The sequence below is a fragment of the Phoca vitulina genome, unplaced genomic scaffold, assembly GCF_004348235.1.
Source record: "Phoca vitulina isolate PV1807 unplaced genomic scaffold, GSC_HSeal_1.0 scaffold47, whole genome shotgun sequence".
In the NCBI taxonomy this organism is placed as follows: Eukaryota; Metazoa; Chordata; class Mammalia; order Carnivora; family Phocidae; genus Phoca; species Phoca vitulina.
In genome coordinates, this window is record NW_022589750.1 from 2,083,376 (window position 1) to 2,104,401 (window position 21,026).

General features: G+C 60.3%; 1 protein-coding gene across 5 annotated transcripts; it reads right to left on the reverse strand.

The window, feature by feature from the left end:
• Window positions 1–10: 10 nt before the first annotated feature.
• On the reverse strand, window positions 11–20,593 carry DLG4 (discs large MAGUK scaffold protein 4). Of its 5 annotated transcripts, none has more exons than XM_032431702.1 (20): window positions 20,438–20,593; window positions 12,695–12,859; window positions 9,285–9,338; window positions 9,089–9,139; window positions 8,772–8,896; window positions 8,504–8,673; window positions 8,245–8,381; window positions 7,951–8,095; window positions 5,579–5,874; window positions 5,382–5,484; window positions 5,128–5,242; window positions 4,074–4,250; window positions 3,856–3,892; window positions 3,742–3,769; window positions 3,565–3,612; window positions 3,345–3,446; window positions 2,821–2,993; window positions 1,799–1,908; window positions 1,179–1,270; window positions 11–964 (listed from the first exon to the last, which is right to left on the reverse strand). In XM_032431702.1, exons 1-20 carry the CDS (start codon window positions 20,465–20,467, stop codon window positions 858–860), a joined length of 2,265 nt encoding a protein of 754 aa, XP_032287593.1. In that variant the 5' UTR covers window positions 20,468–20,593; the 3' UTR covers window positions 11–857. The 5 variants fall into 5 exon arrangements, with proteins under 5 accessions (XP_032287593.1, XP_032287595.1, XP_032287594.1 ...); XM_032431704.1 differs by having other exon boundaries at window positions 12,794–12,859; window positions 20,438–20,591; XM_032431703.1 differs by having other exon boundaries at window positions 9,089–9,148; window positions 12,794–12,859; window positions 20,438–20,591.
• Window positions 20,594–21,026: the final 433 nt, after the last annotated feature.

Genomic DNA, 21,026 nt, shown 5'->3' on the forward strand with positions numbered 1-21,026 from the left:
ACACACCAGGTTTCAAGTATCTGTCTCTTCCTTTCACTCTCTCAAAAGAAAAAAATAAATAAATTGCAGAAGGCGGCAGCATTTCCAGTCTTCCCCTGGCTCCCAGATGCCCGACCCCCAACCCCTGCCCCCCACCCTCCCTCCCACGCTCCCACTCCCTAGACCCATCCCTCCCCTTTCCCAAAATAAAATAAAATAAAATAAAATAAAAAATAAATCCCAGGAAAAAAAAAAAAGCCACAGTTAGACCTTCCACTCATGCAAACCAGCAAAGAAAAAAGGTGGGGGGCATGTGGAAGGCAGGGGGCCCACAGCAGGGTCCCCCCACTTATCCCCCCAAAAAACCACCTTTGAGAAGAAAAAAAAAATGGGAAAAAATAAATGCTAAACCAAGGGACCTGGGGAGTTCTGACGGGGGCAGGGGGGCCCCAGGCCTTGCCTCAGGAGAGAGAGGAGGCCTGTGGCCCTGCGTCCCTGCATTGGGGTGCTCCTTGAGGGGGCCCTGACTTCTGGAATGTGTGTGGGAGAAGGTAGGGGAGGGCAGGCGGCCCCCGCTGGGCTTGTGTGTGCGTTGGGGGTGGGCAGGGGCTCAGGTCCTCAGGAGCACGGGCTTGGGACCAGGAGCCCGGCTCCCCACCCCAGACCCCAGGTTCCTGGGGTTCCGGAGCCCAGTTCTGGGGTGCAGGGATACATGCAGGGCAGTGTCCCCCCTCCAGGGCTGGATCCAGTTAGAAAGGAAATAAATAAGAAGGGACGGGAGGGAGGCTAGGGGGCGCGAAGGGCTTGGGCAATTCAGTCCAGACCAAGGGGCCCGCATGAGGGAGGCGGGGCGAGTCCAGGCCACGCCAGGGCGGGAGTCAGAGTCTCTCTCGGGCCGGGACCCAGATGTAGGGGCCTGAGAGGTCCTCGATGACACGCTTCACCTTGTGGTAGATCTCCTCAAAGCTGTCGCCCTCCACGATGGCTGGGGTCGGGGGGAGCAGGCAGTGAGGTTGGATGCCCTCCGAAGAGAGCGGCGCGGGCCCAGAGCATGGGGTACCTTTGCCTCAGACTCCAGGCCATGAGCTGCGGGGCCGCACCCACCCAACGAGGGCCTCTTTCCAATCCATCCACCCGGCGCAGCCCCTCGGCAGAACCTGAGCGGGCAGGCGGGGGGCGGGGGGGCACGGCGGTCTCACCTGAGAAGCACTCTGTGAATTCCTGCTCCAGCTTGGTGGCTCTGTCGAAGGCTTTGCGGGCTTGCTCCTCTGTGATCCGCTTATTGATCTCTCTGTGGACAGCGAGAGAGATGCGCACCTGAGTGTGGGTCCCGCCCCACCTTTTACCTCCTCCGTCCAGGGACCCGACGTGGTCACCATTTTCTCATTTGGAGCACGTAGCAGAAAACACAATTCCCGATATCCTCCGGGGTCGCGATGACCACCCCCTACCCCATGACCCACCCCAGCCGGGTGTGGCCACTCCGGGGACCTCTCCAGAGCCTCATCCTTCCAGCCTTCAGCCCCCGTGAAGGCACCAGACTCTAACTCCCAACAGCCCGAAGGCCCTGGCTCGTCCCCGCAGGTTTATGCCCCAGGGGCTGCTGGGAGTTGTAGTCCTGCTCAGCCGAAGGCTGGAGAGGAAGGGAAAGGCCTAGGATTCCCTGCATCCTCTGGGCTCCAGCTCCAGGGCAGACCCCCCTCGAGGGCTGCTGGAGCTGCTGTCCCAGGTTCTGAGGGGAGAGTTCAGCAGAGGCCTTCTGAGGCCCCGGGCCACGGGTGTGGGGGGCTGAGGGGAGGCCCCCTGGGACCATACTCACAGCACATTCTCCAGGGAGCGGGGGCGGATGAAGATGGCGATGGGGTGCAGGTGGGCCGCCTGCAGCCGCCGCACGGCATTGGCCGAGACATCGAGGATGCAGTGCTTCCCCTGGGGCAGGCAGGGTGGGCGGAGGGGACCGGCAGGTGGCGGGCACGGACAGACAAGAGGCACCGGGACAGGACACAGGACGTGGAAAAGTGGGGGATGGGAGGTTGGCCAAAGGGGCAGCGACGTGGATGTGAAAAGACAGGTGAGCAGGGAGTGAAGGTGGGAAGGGAGTACAGACAGAGTGAAAGACAGAGAGAAGAAGGAAGGGGCAGACGGAGAGCAAGGGGAGAAGCCAGCACAGGAGGAGGGGGTCGGAGGGAACGAGGGAGGGGTGAGGGACAGGCAGGATGGGGGCCCAGAAGATGGGACAGAGCAAGGCCAGAGGCGCGGCAGTGAGCAGAGAGGGAGTGTGGAGGGCAGGAGCAGGAGAAAGGAAGGGGAATGGAGAGAGGAAGTAGGATGGGGGGGCAGACAGAGGACAGACAGATGGAAGAAACAAGGAGAGACAGGTGGGAGAGAGAAGAGGCAGATGGAGAAAGGAGCCATGGAGGGAGAGAGGTGGGGAGGGGGGGAAAGGAGGAGGCCGAGGAGCAGGAGAGGGGGGTGCAGACCCCCGGGAACAGGCCAAGGCAAAGGGCCACAGGGGGGCGGGACAGAGGGAGGGACCAAGTTGGGGAGGCCAAGCCACCAAGGGCAAGGCCAGGGGAAGAGAGGAGAAACGGGGCAAGGAGGAGGGAAGGGGAGAGGAGGGGACAGATGGCGGCGAGGAGTTTGGGGTCAGGCAGCAAGCGAGGGAGGGCGGCAGGGGGAGCAGGCGGTCAGACAGAGTTGCCCAAGAGGAGAAGGAGGCCGAGGAGGGAGTGGAGACCCAGCAGGGAAAGAGACAGAGAGAGAGAGAGTTAGAGAGAGCTGGGGAAGGCCATGGGGTGGGGAGAGGGGAGGAGGAAGAGGCCGGGCGCCCGCAGGTCCTACCTGCTCAGCCACCTCCCGCACGGACTGGACGCTGGTCCCGTACAGGTGGCTGTTGTACTGGCCGGCCTCGATGAACTTGTGCGCCTGGATGTCCTTCTCCATTTTCTCCCGGGAGGACACGAAGTGGTAGTCCCGGCCATCTATCTCGTACTCCCGCTTGGGCCGCGTCGTATCTGCCAGGAAGTCACCCCACCCCCCGAAGATCTAACCACCATCCCTCCAGCGTAAAGCCTGTCCTTCGTGGAAGGCGGCTGCTGGGGAGACCAGGACTGCGAGGGGAGGGCAGCACTGCCGCCCCCAGACCCCCTCCTCGGGGCCCCCCTCCCCTGGTCCCCGACCTGGGAGCATGAGGGCAGCTGAGAAGCACCCCTTCCTTCTCTGAGAACCCCGGTGTCCTCCTGCACCCCAGCCCCTGCCGGCTGCTCTGCCTGAGGTCCGGCTGGGCCCCGCCCCCGCCGCCCCTGGGCCCCGCCCCCACCGCCCCGCGGCCCCGCCCCCACCGCCCCGCGGCCCCCGGCACTCACGGGGAACACAGGATCCAAACTTGTCGGGGAACTCGGAGAGCAGGTCATCATTGGCTCGGTCCTTAGTGGGCCCAAGGATGATGATGGGGCGAGCGTAGTGCACTGCGGACAGAGAGCCAGCTCAGGCGGACCGCGGGGCGGGAGCGGCCAGGGCGGGGGGGGGGGGGGGGGGGGGTGCCGGCCCCCTCCCCCCAACCCGAACAGCAGGGCTGGGACTTACCTTCCATCTGCGTCACGGTCTCGTAGCTCAGAACGGAGTCTTCTCGACCTAGTGGGAGGCAGGGCATCTGCGAGGGGCTCTGAGACAGGGGACTTGGGGCCCCGTGTCGCCTTCCTGAGGCTATCAAGAGAAGCTCAGGGCCCCCTCACCCCGGGCTGCCAAACTGACCCTACCTACCCTGTGATCCAGAGCTGGAGCCCCAATCCTGCGAAGAGAGAGCAGGCCACGTGGTTGGCAGAGTGCCACCCCGTGAGCCCCCGCCCCTCCCCCCAGCTCACTCCCCCCACCTACCTTGGCCTTTAACCTCGACCACTCGCGTCGTTCAACCCTGTGGTGGACATGGAGGGATGGGAGGGTAGGGAGATGGCCGGCGAGAGGCCCTGCTCCAAAGGCTCAAGGGAGGGACAGTGCGCGGCGGACAGAGGCCCGCGCCCTCGAGGCTGCCCCCCGCCCCACCTCTGGGACCTGAGCGCCTGCGGCAGGAGGGCTACAGGCCCCGGGAGCCTCACCGCCGTTTGCTGGGGATGAAGCCGATGTCATCGGTCTCGCTGTCGGAGTGGACCCGCCGCGCCTGCCACCACTCCTCATCGCTGGCGTCGATCACATGCAGCACGTCCCCGAAGCGGAAGCTCAGGGCCTGGCTCAGGAAGCCGCAGTCCTTGGTCTTGTCATAGTCAAACAGGGCCCTGGAGGGCGGGCGGGTGGCCAGTGGTCAGAGAGCCCGCCCAGGCCCCCAGACCAGGGGTGTGCAGCGGAGCGCGGGGGCTGACGGCCCTCCGACGGGGGGCGGGGGCGGACTGCGAGGACCCCACAAACTGCGTGGGGACGGCGGTCCGCAGCTCGCATGCGCGGGACAGCCACAGGGGTGAGGGAGAAAAAGACCAAATTCCTGTCCGGCCGAGGGAAGGAGGACCACTGAGGCAGCCACGGGACTAAAGGGGAGACAGTCTGGGACCCGCCTGGGGGTGCCGGGGAGCCCACTGGCGGCCAGCGGGGAGGGGACGGCCGAGCCAGACCGGCCTGGAGGCAGGAGTCCGAGCGGACCGGGCGCCAGGTGGCGAGCGAGGAGCACCGGTTCAGCTAGCCCGGGGGCATGGGGACAGCGGGGACAGCGGGGACAGCGGGGAGCCCAGTTCGGGCGTGCGGAGTGTGAGATGCCCGTGGGACATCCCAGGGGGCAGGTCCTGAAAGCAGATGGCCAGAAATGCAGGTCCGGACCTGCGGGAAGAGGTCAGGCCAGGGCGGACAGCGCTGAGCACGGCAGTAGAGCTGCGGCAGGGGAGGGGGGTGGAGGGCTGGGGAGCCAGGAGCCACGGCGCCCACGAGGCCCCTGCGCGGCCAGCCAGTGACCTCCGCGTCCCCGAGCTGTGGAGGTCCCGGGGTGACCAGGGGCCCGAAGGCAGCAGGGTACTTGGCTCCGAGGCTATGTTCCAGCTGCTACGGGGTCATCTCAAACCGTAACGTATGCAGGGCAGTGGCAGGCCTGGGTGGGGAGCGGGAGGCAGGCAGGGGAGGGGGGAAGAGCTGAGAAGCAGAAGGAGCCCGGCCGGGGAAGCATCGGACCTGATGTAGAAACCCCGTTTGGGGTTGCTCCGCAGGGAGGCAGTCCCTGAGCCCAGGCTGCTGTTCATGAGCTGTTCCCGAAGGTCGTGGATCTTGGCCTCGAATCGGCTGTACTCTGGGAGAGGACAAGAAGGTTCCCGCGCGCCGGCCTGGCCCACCGCCGCCCCCTCGCCGCCCCGCCCCGCGCCCCGCGGAAGCCACCAGATCCGAGGACCATCCTCGGCCCGCACGGTGGGGAGCCTGCGGCCTGGTACCTTCTGGTTTATACTGAGCGATGATGGTGACCGTCTGCCCCGCGTTCTTCAAAGCAATGGCAGCCTGCTCATGGCTGGCGCTGCGGAGGTCGACACCGTTCACCTGGAGAGAGGGCAGAGGCTGAGTGGCCGTGGATGGGGACCAGGCTCTGCCCTGAGGGGAGGGAGGGCGTGGGCAGAGGCTGGCCTTCCCTCACCGAGAGGATCTGGTCCCCCTTCCGCAGCTCCCCGCTGAGGTCTGCCGGGCCGCCGGCCAGGATAAAGGAGATGAAGATGCCCTCACCATCCTCGCCACCCACAATGTTGAAGCCCAGGCCCGTGGAGCCCCGGTGGATCACGATCCGCCGCGGTTCCCGGGGCACGTCTTCCTCCCCCAGCAGGTCCTTGGCCACCGGGGAGTAGCGCCGAGGGGAAGTCGGGGTCATGGCTGTGGGGTAGTCGGTCCCCAGGTAACTGCTGTGACTAATCTCATTGTCCAGGTGCTGGGAATAAGCTGGAAGAAGATGTGGGAGGAGGGATGAGACCGAGCGTCGTGAAGGGCAACGCCCAGCACCCCACCTTCTCCCTAGGCAACCAGGAGAGCAGGCTCAGGGCAAGGAGACATGATTTTGCCTGATGGTAGGGAGGGGTGAAGGGGGGGCGCCCCATCCCCGCAACGTTGGGCGGGCAGGAATTCATGTCCTGGGTGTGCCTGGGGTGGTCGAGGGGAATATGAATACCAGGCTTTGGGGGTTTTCTTTGCGGTTCTGTTTCTCAAATCTCTTAATCTATAAAATTCCTCTCTCTCTTTCTCTCGCTCCCTTTTTTTCCTCCTCTTGGCCATCCAGCGGTTGGGAAAACTAGGTCATTTGTCTAATAGACTTTCCCACTTTCTATTAGGCAGATTCTAATGGGGAAACCACTGCTAGCATCTTTAGTGGTGTTAACATATTCCTCTGTTTCTCCTGTAAACTGGTAACTGGTTCTAGAGACCTCGTCAGACTCAAGTTCAATTCTTTTTTTGGCACAAATACTTCGTAGGCCATGTGGTAGAAATACACAGCTATGCAACGGGAAGCAAGACTATCTGGTCGTCTTAGGTGAGACCAACTGACAGGTTCAGGTGTGGTCAGCTGACCCCCCATTATTATGCTCCCCACCAGCCTTTCACCCAAGAGCTTTAGAGGCCACTGAGGACCATTGCCTGGTTCTGATATTTCACTGGGGACTGCAAAATAGGATATTCTATATATATATTTTTTTTTGGGGGGGGGGAGGAAGGGGCACTTATCAATAGGAATTATCCTACAAAGAACCTTTCCTTGGGGTGCCTGGCTGGCTCAGTCGGTAGACCGTGGGACTCTTGATCTAGGGGTTGTGAGTTCGAGCCCCACATTGCATGTAGAGCCTACTAAAAAATAAATAAAAATTAAAAAATGGGTGCTTGGGTGGCTCAGTTGGTTAAGCATCTGCCTTTGGCTCAGGTCATGATCTCCAGGGTCCTGGGATGGAGCCCCACATTGGGGTCCCTGCTTGGCTTCTCTCTCTCTCTCTCAAATAAATAAATAAAGATGTAAAAAATATATATAATAAAAAAATAAAAATAAAAAGAACTTTGCCATAGCAACCATTTGGTAATTCTGAGGTGTGGTTTGTACAGGAAAGCGAGCATAAAAACCTCACTCTTTCCCTGCATTTGCCAGGTGTCCTAATGAATGGGTCCAAGGATGCCCAATTATTCTTAAGCATCATTATGATCTCATAGACTTTCACATAGTTAATGAGTTTTGACTGATTATCCAGTAGGAGCCCCTCCTGGGTCGTTAACACCACCTGGCAATCTTGGGTCTCCTCATCACTTTCTGGGCCAAGACTTAGAATTGGCCCCTTCTCCAAGGAGCCTCGATCCACTTGGTACAATAACTACCTTTTATCACGTGAAGGAAAACTTCTGTGTTCCTGGTTTACTACGTTTTCACGTGAAAACAGAAGTTGAATTTCCTCAATGTCTTTCCCCAACATCTAGTTAAAACGAGCTTACGATTTTAGTCCCTCAATTGTTTAATACAACAAATCATATTAAAAAGTTTCCCAATACAAAACCACCTTCAGTTTTTCTGAAACAAACCCTACTCTGGATCAATATTACTCCCCCCCAACCTGCCGCTGTGTTTGGTCTACGACTGCGTCACTATAAACTTCCACGTCTCTACTCAGAAGCAAAATGGGGCCTATGCTTTGCTTTTCTTATGTTACCTTCGTGACCATTTGAAATGCCCTCATACGACGAAACATGAACTTTTTTTATCCTTTCTCTTGCTCAGAAGGAGCGTAGGAATTATCTATTCCTTGAAGATTTGAAAAAAATGAGCCACAAAACCATCTGGGCCTTGGGCCTTCTGGGGAAGAGACTACTGACAATCTTTTCTAGGTCTTCCGCGGCGACTGATTTTCCATCTATTCTCCAACCACAGAACAGGAGAGATGGTTCCTATTTGGTGGCAAGTATTGGAAGAAGAGCAGTCACCAGGGTGGCCCGGGGGTCACTGGGATGGGTCACGGGGAGCTTTGAGGGTTGGAGGGCGCTCACAGGTCGTGATGTCTGGGGGAGCGTAGCTGTCACTCAGGTAGGCATTGCTGGGCTTGGCCACCTTCAGGTAGACCACGTCATACGTGTTCTTCAGGGCTGCCACGGCGTCCTCATGCATGACGTCCTCCAGCCCCACGCTGTTGACCTGGGGCCAAGGAAGGAGAGAGCTCAGACGGAGCCAGAAACAGCACCAAGACAGACGCACCGTGGGAACGGTGATGCGGAAGGCGGGGCCTGCCCAGGGCCAGGAGGCGAGCCCCAGGTGCGGGCTGGAAGAGGGATGGGGGTTCTCACCGCTAGAATCTTGTCCCCGATCTGCAGCCTCCCGTCCTTGTGGGCGGCACCCCCTTCGATGATCTTCGTCACGTAGATGCTGTTATCTCCAGGGATGTGCTGGTTCCCTACACCCCCTGCGATGCTGAAGCCAAGACCTGGATGGAGGGCAGGGCAGAGGTGGGCGCCCCAGTGCCCGGTGGCTGGGGAGCAGGCCTCGGCGCGGGGGCCAGTTGGGGTGGGCGGGGCGGGGAGGGGAGAGACATGACTAGCTTACTACCTTTAGGGCCCTTGATGAGCTTGATCTCCATGAGTTTCTCAGCTGGGGGCTTCCGGCGCATGACGTAGAGGCGGACAATGGAGCCCGCCTCCTTGAGGGCCTCTACTGCAGCCGAGTGGGTCACCTCCCGCACGTCCACTTCATTTACAAACAAGATGCTATCGTTGACCCTGGGGGCAGCAAGGTGGGCCTGAGCCAGGGGCTTTGTGCTGCCCTGGCCCTCCCTTTCCAGGGAACCGGCACCCTAACCCCTATCTCCTCTCCCCACCTGAGGCGGCCATCCTGGGCTGCAGCCCCACCAGGAATGATCTTGGTGATGAAGATGGATGGGTCATCTCCAATGTGTGGGTTGTCGGTACCACCCGCGATGCTGAAGCCCAGACCTGAGTTGCCCTGGGCAGGAGGAGGGAAGGAGTGTCAGCCCTCCTCACTGCCCGCTCCGGGCAAGGTGACTGTGGAGGGGGCTGGGGTTGGGGAGCCGTGACCAGAGCAGGAAGGGGCAAGGCTAAGAGACGGGCCACAGGCACAGAGAGGAGCACTGACAGGGAGGCGTGGGGGCGACCTCAGAGTGGGGAGCCTGCTCACCCTTTCCAATGTGATCTCCTCGTATTCCATCTCCCCCTCCGTCCCGTTCACCTGCAACTCCAGCACGGACCAGAAACACAAAAACAGTGAGACAGACATCCCGACCTGAGACCCGGCCCCCACCCTGTGCTGGGGCCCAGGCCCTCCCTCTCTCCCTCCTTCCTTCGGCAACGGCCCCAAAATCTAAACAACTCACATATCCTGGGGCTTCTAGGGTGTCTGTGTTGACAATCACAGGAGGAGAGTTGGCCTGTGAAGGGGAAAGGAGATGAAGAGCTGCCTGAGCCTAGGCTCAAGAGGAAGCCCGTCGTCCTCAGGGCGTCCCACCAGCCTGGTCACCCTTTCAGCCTCCTAACCAAGCCCGCTCTTGAAGCCTCCAAGGACCCAGCTCAACCTCCATCACAAACATGCACGCACCTGTGCCAGGCCCTACCTCTGCCCGGCCCAGGCCCCCTGCACGTGGAAGGAGGTGTCTGAGAAAGCGGGGAGGGAGGGAGAGACGGCCAGATGGGGGAGCAGCAGATGGTAAAGGGGGGGCCGGCGAAGGGGGGAGCTTCTCACGGGATGTAACACCTCAGGGTGCGAGTGCCTTACGTACTACGCACATACACCCCAGTGCTTCCGTGTCCACCAGGTCCTGCCCCCCACCCCGGGCCCCCCACCCCTGTCCCCGTCGGCTTGTCTACACCCAGAAACCTTGACAACCCTCCCTCAGATCTGCCCCTCACCTTCACACACATTTGTCCTAAACCCTGGGTCCCCGGAATCCGGGGTTCCCCCAGCGGCAGGCCCCTCCCTCCCTCTCCCCCACCCGCCGGCCAATCCGCCCCTTCCTCTGAGGACTGTTGCCTAGCAACGGTATCTAAGCCCAGCCAAGGCCTGGGGAGACCCACCTCCAGAAGGCCCTGTCGCCAGGACAACGGGAGGGGGGAGAGGGGCGTGGCCTAGGGGCGACCAGACTCCCGAAGGCAGAAGAGATCCGCTAGCCCCGCCTCTCCTGCCCTGGGCCCCGCCCCCCGATGGCCCTGCGAGAGCGGTCCAGGCTAAAGAGGTTGGCGGGCGCAGCGCATCCTGGATAGCCCCTTTGGCCCTCCCCTACGCCCCTCACCCTACGCAGGGCACAGGACGTCAGGAAGGGGGAGTGGTAAAAGACATCCGGGTCCTATCTTCTCATCTACTCCCCCCACCCCACTTCATTCAGTAAAGGGTTAAAGTGGGGCGTGCCCAGGTCCTGACGTCAGTCGCCTCGACGCAGCAGGGTCTCTAGACTCTGGGGCGGGGCCAGGTTTCGGCCGGTCCTAGGGGCTTCCCCAGTTGCCAGGGCAACCGAAGCCCCGTCTCCATGGCAATGGGGTAGGCGGCCAAGAGCTTCCTTCCGGGGTCCCCCACCTATCTCCTCCTTAAACAAATATTTATTTGGAGCCTACCAAGCGCAAGGCACTCATCCCGGATTCCCCAGACTCTTTGCTTTCCCCCTCCGAAAAGGCCCCTCCTCCCTCCTACTGCTGTTTCTCAACACTACACATTACTTCTCAACTCTGTCACAGATTTCATTTCATACCCATAAATCTATTAACACCACCAACCTCCGACCCTTCAAATCTCAGCAAACGCTGTTATTCAACCAATGGCCACTGACTGCCCAAATCTCATCCACGTGGCCGTTCTCCATCCCACAGCCCATCCTCAATCCCCACCCCACCCTTAGCCTAGAGCCTCCTTCCCTGGGAGCCTCCTCCTCAACTACCTTCATATGCTTCCCATCCCTCTCTCTACAGCATCCCACACCCTCCACCCGTATCCCTGTCCCACCCTACAGTTTCCACCTTTTAACCCAGCCTTGGTCCTCATCCTCAGCCCCCGTCCAGTCCGTATCCCCCACTCCAGCCCCGTCCCCCCTCAGCGTCCATCCTAAGTTCTGACTTCCTAGAGATCAGCACCACTCTCCCTTATCCCAGCTTCAAACCCCCCAGATTCTGTCCCCAAATCACAGTCGTTCGTTCTCAATTCCACCCCCCCCATCTCCTCTGGTGATAGAGGCTTCTCTTGTCCCCCAGCTCAGGCCTGGTCCCCAGACGTTGCCTGGCTGGCTCAGGGCCTCCAGCACTCTCCCCTCCGCTTCCCTTGTTTCCAGAGCCCCGATCCCAACACTCACTAGCCTGAGCCCACTACCACCTCACACACCTCCCTCTCCCATGTCCCCTCCCCAGGGACTTCATGGCCCCATCCCGCCAAGAGCATGTCCAGTCAGCCTTCCTCCTCTCCCTGGTCCACAGGACACTCCGTGCTGTCTCCTCTCCTCCAGGGCCTTACTTCTGTTCCCCTCCATCAGCTCTTCCTGGGTCCTGACTTCACAGCTTTGCCCGGTCCATCCCTGGCCCTGGGGCCTCTGACCCTTTCGTGGTCCTCCATTTTGCTCCAGCCCAGAGAATGGTCTTCCCTTCCCTCGGAACCGCTCTTCCTCACCCCAGAACGTACCGCTGCCCCCTCCCTGCCTCCTCATCCCCAGGCTCAGAAGCCTCCTCCAGGTCTCCTCTGGTGAAATGTCAGCAGCCTCCCCCCTTCCCAGGGCATCCCTCAGGATTCTGGAATCCCACCCCTGCCTGTCACAGCCTGCCTGGGGTCTCCTTTCCTCCCCATCGTGTGCCCCCCAGGAAAGGAGACTGAAGGGGAGCACAGTGGGCCGGAGAAGGGGAGGTCTCAGAAACAGGTCTCCCCGGGATGGGAGATGGAAAACACAGTGCGAGCACAGAGGAGGAGGGGAAGGAAACAGGCAGTGGCAATAATGGGGGGACAGGAGGGACCCGAAGAAGAAAAGCTCGGTGGGGGGAGGACGAGAGAGAGGTGTGGCTGGAAAGCAGAGAAGGGAGGAGGAGGGAAGGGTAGCTGCGAGAGGGAGAGCCGGCGGCCCGACCAGGAGGGCTGAGCAGCGCGGAGGGCCTGAGCTGGGGCTCGGGGAGGGAGCAGGAGAGAGCGTGGGAGGAAGAGAGAGACAGCATTCAGAATCAGCAGCCAGCCAGCGGGAGGGAAAGGCGGGGAGGAGGGGAGCAGAGGCTGGGGCCGGGGACCGAGACAGAAAGGCCCCACGACTGGGAGTCTCTGACCAGACAGATGGAAAGGGCTGGAGACGTGGGGACACGGAGAGCCAGGCCCAGAGGTCGGACGTGGAGGGAGGAGGGGGACAAGGGACTAGAGCAAATGAGGGCAGCAGGAGCTGGGAACAGAGCTCAGGACACAGAAAACGGAAACGGAGGTGGGGGTGTGAAGGAATGAAGACGGCCTGGCGTGGGGAGCATCCTGGGGGTGCACCCATCTCAGCACACGTGCGTGCAGGCACGCGCGCGCGCACACGCACGCACACACACCCAGGCTTTAAGCTCCACACCCACTGCCACTTGTCTGGCCTCTGTGTCTCCTCGGTGGGAACGAGGTGTCTCCGCCCCCCCCCGCCCGAGCACCCCCTCTCCAGGCCCCAGGAGCCCAAGGCCCAGGCGCCCCGTCCCAGCCTCCTCCCACTATGGCTCTCGCCCTACCGGCCCGTGGGGGTGGTTGCCGCTCCGAGGCTCCGCGGGCCGCACTGGGGAGGGGGCCGCCTGAGTCTCCTACCTTGAGGGGGGAGAGGTGGGCGTGGCCCACGACCCCGTGGACGGCCTCGAGGTGGGACAAGTTCCTCTCCGCCACGTGCACCAGCTCGGGGGCGTTTACCTGGTTGGGGAGGTGGGCCGGGCTGTGCTCCAGAGGGGGCGTGTCTTCATCTTGGTAGCGGTATTTCTGGGGATGGGGACGGAGGCGTCACTGGGGCCGGCCCAGGGCCTCGAGCTCCAGGCTGTCCGCCCGGCCGCCTCCTCTCCCCCCCCTCCCCCGCCTCCAGTGCAGTGCGGAAGGCCCCGGGGCCAGACCAGTTCCTCCCCTCCCTCTCCCCCAGCCCCTCTCCCGCCTAGGCCGCCACCTCCCGGCTCGTCCTAAATCATCCCAGCCCCTCCCCCAACGCCCCACGTCCCAGGCCCCGGCCTTCCGCCCGGCACACCCCCTCCTCCGGCCTCCGTTTCTCCCGCCCCGCCCAGGCCTTCAGCTTCAAGCCCCTGTCACATCATCGCCGGCCCTCTGACACTCCGTACCCCCCATTCTCGATGCCCATCCCCAACTTCTCTGCTTCCCTCGTCATCTTCACCCCACTCCCCATGTTTGCAAGCTCCCTCCTCCATGCTCCAACCGCAGCACTCCCCCCATCCTATCTCACTCGCACCCGCCCTCCCGGCCTCAGTCTCCCCACTGCAGCCTCTACCCCGAGAGCGCCCGGCTCTCCAGCGCCAGCATGCCAGAGGCAGGGACTGCAGTCAGGCCCTTCGACTGGCAGGTACTTGGCATCAGCCCCCCAGGCAGGACGAAGCTGAACTCGTCCAGCTCTTCTTCCACTGGCCCCGCTGGTTCCCAAGTGGTCCGCAAAGGGGCCCCCAGGCGTCTGGCTCCTTTCCTACAAATGCCCACAGCCCAGCCAGCTAATCGGATACACTAGAAGGGGACGGAGAAGGAAGGGGGAGGAAGGGAGGCAGCAGGGCTCAGGAGGGGGGCAGGGATGGGGGTCGGTTCCAGGTTGGCTGACTGGGGAAGGGGGTAGAGCGCAGAGTCTCAGAGTCCGTTCCCAGTCTCCCTCTGGCTTTTAGGGGTGCGAAACCCAACATGACCCCTGACTCCCTTCCCAACTGACCACCAGCCATCTCACGGGGCCTCCCATGCTAGCCTGACAAGGACACCAGTAAATGAGATTAACTAGGGCCAGAGAGAGAGGAAAAGGGCAGCTGGAGACGGCAGTGAAGGGCCTCCCACACCGGCCTCTGCCCTCACACTACTCCCCTCCTCAGGAGCCAGCCCCCACAGAAGCAGACCCTCCCAAACTGCAAGTTCAGGGAAGGAGGAGGAGGGTACCAAAGGCAGGGCTCCCTCAGAGACTAGAGAAGACAGAAGACACCCCCCCACACACACACACCACCGGACACATAGGTAAAGAGAGAAGGCAGAAATCCCCTCTCAAAAAAGCATCCAAGAAGCTGAGTCCCCCAACACTGGGAGGGCAACAGTTGCAAGATCCAACTGGAGAAAGCTTATCAAGGTCAATGCCCGATGCCAGAGTAGGATTCTGAAAATTCGGAGGATGTAACCCAAGTTTGGCTGTAGCTAAGGGGGCAGCAAGAGACCGGGTGGGAAATGGGGCTGGTGACACGAAGCCTCTCCCGCCCAGGACAGAGGGATGAGGGGCAAGAAGGGCCTCTAAGAAGGAAAATAGGGGCTCATCAAGATACACTCAGTTTCAAGACCATGGGTACAAAAAGTAGAGAAGAAGGAAAAGTGGGGGGAGGCAGAATAAGCTAAATAGTCCCCCCCCCCCAAAAGGCTGGGCCATCTTGGATAACAGAATCCCATGACCTGAAAGAGGTTGTTCACTCCACACCCTGAAACGGTGGTCTGCAGCCTGGACAGCGCCCCAGAACTGGGGGTCCGGGGGGAGGGAAGGAAGCAGCTCCCCTCTCTACTTCCCAAGAGTCCCATACCCTGCGTGGTCATGAGGCAGGGCCCAGGGTGGCAGCTTCTAGTTTCTCCCAGTCTGGGGGAGGGTTCAAACCCACTGCCCCTCCATCTTCAGCCCACCTCACAGAGAAAAATCCCTGAATCTGATGAAGCAATGTCAGGGTGCAAAGAAAGAAAATGGAATCGCAGACATTCATCGTTTATTCTAGAGAGGAAATGAAGGTAAATTTTTATCACAGTAAGACTGCAGACACCTCTCCCTGCCCCACCCCCATGGGGGGGGCTGTCTAGTTCTAAGGAAAAGACTCCCCCGCATTAGAAGACAACGTGAGGGAAATGGGGCACAAGGGAAGGGTACCAAAGTTCCCAGAATGTGGTTGAAGGAGGTTAGGGCCTATGTTCAGTCCTGGGAAATTTTCAGAGAACTGTACGTGTAGTAAGGGGAGGTGGGGTAAGAACCGTCTGGAGGAGTGGGGGTGGGGGAGAGTAATTCCCAAACTGCGAACTGGGAGGTGGGGGTCCGGGTCAGCACCTCTCGGTCCCAGATTACAGGACCACTAAAGCACGACAGGCAGGAAAGGAGGATGCCCTCTTTTACCCTAGTGGGGCTCTGGGCCCGAACGGCGACAGCTCAGATGGCACTGGGACCAAGTCTGAACCCCCAATACATAGGGCATAGGCAAGTAAAAGGCCTGGGGATCGCTGTTGTTCCTTCCCCCTTGGCCCTCTCATCACTGAGCCCCAGCTGCACAGAACGACCTGGAACGAGGCTTGCACCCCCAAAAGAGGGGTGTGAGTGAAAGTGGGGATGTTGATAAGAGGGGCGACCCCCTGCGCCTGTCCGCGAGACACTGCAACCCAGAGACCCCGCGCCAAGCAGAAGGAAGAGCGACAGCACTTGAAGCTTGCACCCTGAGATTTGGGGGGTCCGGGAAGAGGGGAGCGGGGCCGGAGCCCGTACCGCGGCACGTACCACGCAGAGACACATGGAGGCGAATCTGTTCCGAGCCGACATGGAGAAGGGGAGGGGGACTGAGGGGAGGGGGCGGGTGGGAGAGCAAGGGTCCCAGGGTTGGGGAGGGGGAGGGGCAGAGGGGCGGGGGCTGCGGCGGACGCGGCGACTGGAGGCTGCGGCCGGAGGGGGGGGGACGGCGCCTGCGCAGTGCGGGAGAGCGTCACGATGGGAGCGAGGGGGTGAGGGGAGACCCTCTTAGCCATCAACTTCCCAGGTTCCAGCTGTTTCTTTGTGGACTTCACCTTCCACCGCATACTCCTATTCCGACCCCTCTACAGATTTACCGATTTACAGCTGTAGTTCTCACCTAATCTCCTGCCCCTAAAATCACCAGGCCCCTAACTACTCCCAAACCTCACTGGACCACTCATCTCCACCGGACTCCCAAGGTGCGGGAAGGAAGAAGCACTTCTCTCTCACTGCAGAGGGACCCCCCCCCACACACACAAAGGATCTAAAATGCCTCCCACAAGCCCCTCCCCAAAGATCGTTAATGCAGACAGCATCCCCTCAGATGCCAAGACATCTCCTATTCTAATAAGCAGTCCGGCCCCACCTGATAGCCAGGCAATGCTTTTCAAGCGTCCCCTCAAATTAAACTGCCCTTTAAGTCATCCCTTTTAAAATCATATCCCCTAATCCGCCCACAGAGACCTTGAAATTAGTGCAAATATTACCCTTGCTCTAATGTAAACATCCAAATAAGCAGTCTTCAAATTCGTTTGGGGTCCCCTGTCCAAATCCCTGCATCTAATGAGATACTCCTGATTTTCCGGTAGGCCCGCCGCGGGTACCACCAGCTGGCTGGCTCAGTGGAAAGAGCATGCAACTCTTGATCGTGGAGTCGTGAGTTCGAGCCCCAGATTGGGAGTAAAGATTACATAAATAAATAAATAAACTTAAAAAAAGAAAAACTTAAAAAAAAAATATATATATATCACCAGACCCCAATTTCTGGAGTACTTAATGTATCTTAAAGCTGACCGTCCAAATTCAATTGCAGTCTCTTCAATCTATTCCCAAACCTTTAAAATAAGAAATACTTTCCTATCCCTTTTCTTCACTCCTCATGTTCATACATGACTCCTTTTTCTGGCTGCCCTTCCTACATCTCACCATCACCTTCATGAATCTGAATTCCAACTTTGTTAGAAGAGTGCTCCCAAATATAGCCATCTCCCCCACATCCAAGCCTCAAAAAATATTCACCTAAAGTAAGATCTGGCCTGCAACTGGCAGTGACCCACAAATCTTCCAGAACACCTCAAAACGACTGCCTCTGAGGTTTGCATTTTCCCCAAACAACTGACCCTGAAAGCATCTCTCCCAAATGTTCTCCCATTAAACGCCCACCTTCCCAGCTCTTAGAGCCCAGTGAGCAGCCTCCTCAAATTTGCCTCTCGGACATCTCTATAATGCCCACACAGGGCAGAGAGGACGGACTGCCCTAGAACCTCGCCTATGTCCCTCCGTTCCCTTCCCGTTGATCGGAATCTGATGGGTGCGCCCCCAAGATGACCCCTAATGCCCTAGTTTCATATCTGGATGGAATGCTCGGATCCTCAGAGGGAGCCCAAGCGGAAAGGAGCTGAACTCGAAATTCCTTCTAGAATAGAAAATGCACAGGCCCTAGTTTTCCACCAGTGGGCGCTGTGGCCCCTTAAGACCCTCCCCCATCCCCCATTTCCTTTTTCCCTCCATTTTCCGTTTCCCTGTTGCCTGGCAACGCAGCAATCAAGGACTTTGCTGTCGCCTAGCAACCGTCTCCCTGGAACATAGAGCTGAGGTAGGAGGTTGTGGTCTGATGAAATGTGAACAGGCCTCCATCTTAGGAAAACTGAGACGTCAGATCGCCCAACCCTCGGATTCTCCTTCCCAAAGACCCCCCCGCACCCCGCAGTTCCTTAGACAACAGGCCCCCCAAACCCCGTCTCCTCTGGGCACATGGGACCACGCCACGCCCCTGCCGGGTCAGCCCCGCCCCCACTTCGGGCAGGTCACCCGGCCCTCAGGCCCCGCCCCTTCCCGAGGGTTGCTGCCCGTCTCCCTCGAGAGTAAGCCAGACCCCACCCACCTGCCTCCAGGAGACCACGCCCCCGTCCACTTCCCGCCCATTCGCTCCCCCGGCCTCGCCCACACGGTCCCTCCGCCACGCCCCTGTCCGCCAATGAACGAGGCCGCTGGACACCCTGCCCCGCCCCCGGCATCTCGGCTGGGCCCAATAAGGACCACCCGGAGGGTTTAACCGCTTCGCCTCCGGGGCTCCAGCCCAATACCCCCGGTCTTTCCCCGCTCTCCCCCCTCCCCCACCTGTTCTGCTCCGCCCTCCGACACCCGCGCCCGGCCCTCAAGTCCGCCACGCAACTTCAGTCGTCGCCGGTTGCCATGGCAACGACGGCAGCAGCGCGGGGAGAAGGGGGAGGGCCGGGGGCGGAGTGGGAGAAAGAGATTCTCAGAGACAGACACGGGCAGAGACCCCGGCGCGGAGTAAGCCTAAGTGATCGCTCGGAAGGCAAGAGTTAGCGCAAAGCACAGGGCCTGGCGCAGGGCAGGCCTTCCACAAGTGTTCCCCAAATTACTGCGGCACGAATCTAAATATAGGCAATGAAAGATGGAGGACACCCAAACGGGGCTGGGAAGCTCAACGACCGCAAAGCCTGAGCACCCCCTACCCCACCCAGCATGTTGGGGGCGGGGGGCGCTGCGGGGGTAGAGGGGGAGGGGGAAACAAGTGCCTCGTGCCCCCTGCTGGCTCCTCCTGGGCTACCCTCCGCTGCCCTGGATAGACAGGAACCACAACTCCCAACAGCCCCACGGACAGCAACCCTCTTACACCGAGGGCTCTTGTGCCTCAAGGCCTTATGGGAGTTGGAGTCCTCGTCCTCCCGAGACTGACAAGTTTTCCGGCCAAGGAATGTGGCAAGCCTGGGTCTCCTCCACGCCTCTGTAAAACCCCAAATGCATGACTGATCCTCTCTGCGCAAGGCTCCTTCCCTCGGGGATGCTCACCCTGGGCTCCATCGAAGAAGTAGGAGTCTGGATGGGAGACGAAGAAGCTCCCCCTCCCAGAATAGCTTGCCAGGCAAGCCCCTCACCCTCGCTGGCACATGTGTGTTCACATGCTGGAAGCAGAGCCCACACATTCCAACTGGCTTTCTGGGTACACCTGAACACAAGAGACCACAGCCAGGGAACCTAAGGCTGAGGGGCGGGCTAAGGGCAGGAGACAGGGGAAGCAAAGGATCAGAAAGACATTAAGGACACCAGGCCAGAGTAAGTGAGGCGCAAGAATCTCCTGTAACTCCAGGGAATGGGGAAAGCAGCAGCATGGGAGAAAGCCTGGAGCCCACAGAACTTCGGGGGGGGGGGGGACAAGCAAGTAGCTCTGGAGAGGGTGTGGGGACTCAGGACCTGAAGGTCCTCGGGCTCCAGTCTCTTGCATCCATTGCTCACACGTGCACGATGCATGTGTACACACATGTGTGAGTTTGTGGCAGGGAACATGTGTGTCCTCAGCTCCCTCCCCTGAGAAGCTGCAGTTCCCACTAAATATAACCCCCTCCCCAGCCTGTGACTCACCCGGACCCCGCCTCCCCGGCCCCCACTTCCTGTCCCACCCCCCAACCCCCAGCTGCCTGCCACCCGCCCAAGCCTCCCTCCACACACCAGGCATCCAGCTTGCCAGTCCCAGAGTCTCACAGCCAAGACCTAGGTATTCTGCATCCCACCAGGAGCTTGCCTGTGCTCCCCATCCAAGATCTGCCCTTTCCAAGGCTCCAACCACAGGGACACCCTCGTCCAGTCCTCGACCGCTGCCAGCCCTGCCCTCCTCCAACTCCTTTCCACCCCGGTAACCTGAAATCCAGGTGTCCTCCCCCACCTTGATCCCAAGAGTCAGGGGTAAGAGGAACATTCTCCTCCATCTGCTCTTCTCCCTCTTCCTCAACAAGGGGTGGATACAGTGTGGGAGGAGACAGGGATATTGAGCACCTGCCTGGGCCACCCCCAAATTCTGCACCACCCACCTGGTCCCCCTCCTCAAATCCCCCGTCTCCCGAAAGCGCTCATCCTCCTCCTCCTCAGGGTCTGGCAACCTCCGCTGCTGCAAGCTTCTCCCTCCCATGGGAGTACCCCAAATCCTCACCTCACCTGGTCCATTCCCTCAGGTGATCCTATGTCAGGCCCTAGCCCTCTGACAACTCCCAACAGTCCCCATTCTATAAGATTGAACCCTAAATGACCAGCTCCCTGTAATTGAGCATACCCCCAAATGTCTCTACCACAAGATGCTTGTTCTATAGGTTGAAGGCCCACCCCTTCTCTGCCCGCTGACACCCCCAGACCAGTCAGGCACTCACAACCAATAACCGTCTACCCCGATGCCAAGAGCCCCCTGAAATTGGACAAGACACCTAGAAGCCAGTTTGTCCCCCAGGAGGGTAGAGAACCCCCCTCACACAGTCCACCTTCTAATGTACAAGAGCAAGACTCCCCTGTCAGCCAGGCTTCCTCTTAAATAAGTCTCCCTCAAACATCGTTGGTGAACCCCAAAACCCATTAGCCCCCCCCAAACCACAAAACAGCCCAAATTTTCCATTTCTCTACAGGTACAAAGGGCTCACTCCAGGGGGCACCTGTGGCCAAACCCAGCATTATCTCAGATGTGAACCCCAAAACTAAATCATGACCCCCAAATACATCTTCTGATGCTGTCACTCCAGGGCCCCCAGCCCGAGATGAGGCCTGCCTAACCCCTCCCCACAAACTCATGCCCTCCTCCCAGTGTTTAGCCCCCCCATCATGCTTACCTTGGTTGTCACTATACAGAGACAGTCCATGTTGGGGGGGCTGGCCGCGGCGGCGGGTAAGGGGCTCTGACTTCATCGGAGTTTCGTTCCTCCCCTCCGTGGGTTCTCACCCCTCCCCCCTCCGCACCCCACTTTTGCAGGGGGGGCCAGGATGGGGGGAGGGGTGAGAGGGGAAAGAGGGGGTTGGAGAAGGGAAGGGGAGGGGAGCGTGGGAGGGAGGGGAAGGGGGCCCTAAAAGGGGGTCCCCAGTGGAGGGGAGGGGGCTTGGGGAGCACACCCCGATTCTCAGGAGGGGCGGGGGCACCGGGGGCTGGCAGCCCCGGAGTTCGGGGGCTGGGGCATGAGCTGGGGTGGGGGAGGGGAACTGGATTTCGGGGAGCCCCGGGGTAGGGGAGGGTCTTGCCTAACGGCCAGGGGCTAGGGGCCGTGGCGGGGGGAGTGGGGTGGGGGGGTCGGAGGCGGCAGCGGCCGAGGGAGCCGTGGAGCCGAGGAGGGAAGGGGAGAGAGGAGGAGAGAGGAAGCAGGGGGAGGGAGGGAGGGAGCGAGGAGCGCGGATGGGGGGGTGCCTTGGCCGAGTTAACTGCTTCGG

Excerpts from the sequence above, each read along its gene's own strand:
- DLG4 (XM_032431702.1), bottom strand. The coding sequence starts at position 20,467 with ATGGACTGTCTCTGTATAGTGACAACCAAG. Across the intron at positions 3,447-3,564 it reads GACCGTGACGCAGATGGAAG|TGCACTACGCTCGCCCCATC; the intron begins GTAAGTCCCAGC and ends CTCTGTCCGCAG. Across the intron at positions 1,909-2,820 it reads TGCGGGAGGTGGCTGAGCAG|GGGAAGCACTGCATCCTCGA; the intron begins GTAGGACCTGCG and ends TGCCTGCCCCAG.